Below are 3,058 nucleotides of genomic sequence, written 5' to 3' on the forward strand. Positions count from 1 at the left end.
AGGCCATGGAAGGGCCGCGGCTCCAGCAAACAGGAAGAAGGCAGGCTTCGTTGAGGAGAGGCCTGTCTCCTCCTTTACCCTGGGATGGGAAGGGAGGAACACACAGAGAGATCCTGCCTGGTGGGACAGGGCCTGAAGGGAGCTTGTGCTAGCACACACATACACGTTCTGAATTTTTGAAAACACAAGGAATTTACAGTTGCACAAAATGACACGTGCACCCCTACACGCCCACACACACAGGCACATGCGCACTCTGGAAACCAGCCCTTTGGTAGCCCCTGAGCTGAGGGAGGCACCGTGCAGAGGGGAAGGGAGGAGGGTGAGGGCAATTGGCTCCAGGCCCTACTCATCCACTCATGGCCTGGATGACTTCAGGCAAGTGATTTCACCTCTAGGCGACTCCATTACCTGAAGAGTAAAAAAGAGTGCATAACACCCACCCTGGGGAGGCTCGTGTGAAATGAGGGCTTCCTTTCTGCTGTCTCGCTTTCTCTGCAGAAATTCCGCGTAAGGAGACGAAACCCTTCACGTGGCCCTGACCCTCCAGTACTCCCTCTGCACCTGACCCAGAATCACACACGTCACCTGCCCCAAACTCATGTCAGCAGGCCCAGGCTCCACTGGACGCTGAAGTTCTCTGCCCCTCCTTCCTGCTGTCTCCATGCCCGCCCCCAGCCCCCACCCAGCAGCCTCCCCAGAGTCCCCTCCCATGCACCTGCTCAACCAGCAGCAACCCAAACACAAGTGAAGGGCGCCAGTTTGCATCTTGTTTGCATCTACTCACTGGCCTTGTACCTGTTCCTCTCCTGTGACCCCTCTGCGGACGTGTTTTAAGCGCAGCTGGACTACCCTGGAAAAGCTTCTGGTTGGGCTCGGGGGTGGGGGGCGGCAAGAAAGGCGGAGAAGCGTTATGTTCTGCGTGCTTCGCAGTGACAGCTCCGAACCTTGCCATCTGTCCTACCTTCCTCTACCCTACCCTGCACCCTTGCCCAGCGTCCCCTTGTTGCTTGAGTTGCCGGTCTTGGAGATCGTGGGTCTCCAAGAACTTCTGATCTTTCCTTTAGGAATTCCCACTTCCTGGGGGGAGAGATCGTGCTGGGAGGCAGCGACCCCCAGTACTACCAAGGGAATTTCCACTACGTGAGCATCGGCAACGCCAGCGCTTGGCAGATCAAAATGAAGGGGTCAGGAATCCTCAACCCTCCCCATGTTCCACAAATGCCGCTGCCCCCGGGGGAGGGGTGGGTGGTGGAGGGGCAGGCTTACCATCCCACCCCCTCTCCAAATGCAGCCGCTTCTTAAGGTATGGCCACCATTTGCTCTCTACCTGCTCTGTCCAGGCTGGGGAACTCCAAGATATGAGGAACGGAGGGCGAGGGGGCCTAGGCAGAGGCGGTAGAGGGGCACTAAGCCATGGGCTGGTGGAGGGGACAGCACCTTCCCTCCTCCACTCACTGCCTCACCCCTCCTCCAATGCATCACTGGCTCCCAGCATGGCCTCCAGCCACCTGCTCTCACTCAGGAAAGACATGCAGCCTAGAGGTGCCCCTTCAGCCTCTGTTTGACTGCGGCCTCCCCCAGGGTGTCTGTGAGGTCGGCCACCTTGCTCTGCGAGGAGGGCTGTGTGGCAGCGGTGGACACCGGCGCGTCCTACATCTCGGGTCCCACCAGCTCCCTGCAGCTGCTCATGGAGGCCCTGGGGGCCCAGAAGCAGAGGAGCAAGAATAAGGTAAGAAGGCGAGGGGGGAGGCTTGGCCATGGGGGCAACACGACTGGTCCGGGCCCCCAAGTCCCCCCAGGCAGCATCAAGTCCCAAACGAAGCCTTTTCTGGCCTTCCCCTGCTGCCCCTCACGCTCCACACGTGCGGCTGGTCCCCCACAGAGGCAGGGTCCCGTGCCCCGCCCTCTCTAGCAGCTGCCCACAGCACAGGGCTCCTTGTCTGCTGAGAGGTTTCCCACACTCCAAAGAGCTCCCTTTATCCCCTCCAGTATGTCGTGAAATGTCAGCAGGTGCCCACACTCCCCGACATCTCCTTCCACCTGGGAGGCAGAGCCTACACACTCACCAGTGCGGACTACGTATTGCAGGTGAGGCTGGAGTCGGCCCCGCGGCAGGGTGGAAGGGTGGGCAGGGGCCCTTGAAGGGGGACAAGCTACAATGCACAGATTATCAGTTAGGCCAGTGGTGCTCAACTTGGCCGCACATGTCACCTGGAGAGCTTTTAAAAACCCCAGTACCCAGGCCACATGCCATACCTATTAAACCAGCACCTCTAGGAGTGGCACCTTCGCCTGAGTTTTCCCAGGTGATTCCGATGTGCTGCCATGTTTGTGATCGCGGTGCTTGTCCCTCATCTCCATTTTCTCATCAAATGCTCCCAGTGATCCTACGCTCCTATATTCTTACCCTCTTTTCATAATCAATAGGCTCAGAGAAGTTAAATAGGATGAGAAGTTGTCTAGGATGAGAAGCTAAGCTAGACTGTAAGCTCCTGGCGTCTAGCACCGTGCCCGCATCCAGGAGGGATGCGATCCATGACGGGTTAAGACAGCCACGATGCCATGGAGGCCCAGCGGGGATAGGGGTGAGATATGGGGAGAGGGGAACGTTGCCGGAGATAGCTGTGGGGTCAGGCAAGGCGAAGGGAGAATGGTCACATGCTGAGCATGCCGAAACCGTCTCCCTTCCTGCCAGGACTCCAAAAGGAATAAGAAGCTGTGCACACTGGCGTTCCACGGCATGGACATCCCACCGCCCACTGGGCCCATCTGGGTCCTGGGCGCCAGCTTCATCCGCAAGTTCTATACAGAGTTTGATCGGCATAACAATCGCATTGGCTTTGCCTTGGCCCGCTGAGGCCCTCTGCAGCCCAGGCGGGCCCAGTCCTCGGCCCTAGCCCAGATCAGGAGCATCCTCTGGGATCCCCCGCTGCCTGGACTTGTGCCCTCACACGGGGACACTGGGCGTGGAGCTCCTGCTGGACGCTTGCCCTGCCTCCTGCACCAGTCCTTCCCCGCTTTGAGGACAATCAGAATAAAGACTTCATGTTCACAA

General features: G+C 58.6%; 1 protein-coding gene across 1 annotated transcript in view; it reads left to right on the forward strand.

Annotated features, from left to right (window-relative positions):
* REN (renin) overlaps positions 1-3,058 on the forward strand; it is a 22,859-nt gene extending 19,801 nt beyond the window's left edge. The window contains exons 6-9 of the mRNA XM_012657859.1: positions 1,047-1,187; positions 1,585-1,713; positions 1,974-2,091; positions 2,699-3,058. Of these exons, the coding sequence (XP_012513313.1) occupies positions 1,047-1,187; positions 1,585-1,713; positions 1,974-2,091; positions 2,699-2,860 (550 nt within the window). The 3' untranslated portion in view covers positions 2,861-3,058. The remainder of the gene's footprint in view (positions 1-1,046; positions 1,188-1,584; positions 1,714-1,973; positions 2,092-2,698) is intronic.

Source organism: Propithecus coquereli, unplaced genomic scaffold (assembly GCF_000956105.1).
Source record: "Propithecus coquereli isolate 6110/MARCELLA unplaced genomic scaffold, Pcoq_1.0 Scaffold563, whole genome shotgun sequence".
In the NCBI taxonomy this organism is placed as follows: domain Eukaryota; kingdom Metazoa; phylum Chordata; class Mammalia; order Primates; family Indriidae; genus Propithecus; species Propithecus coquereli.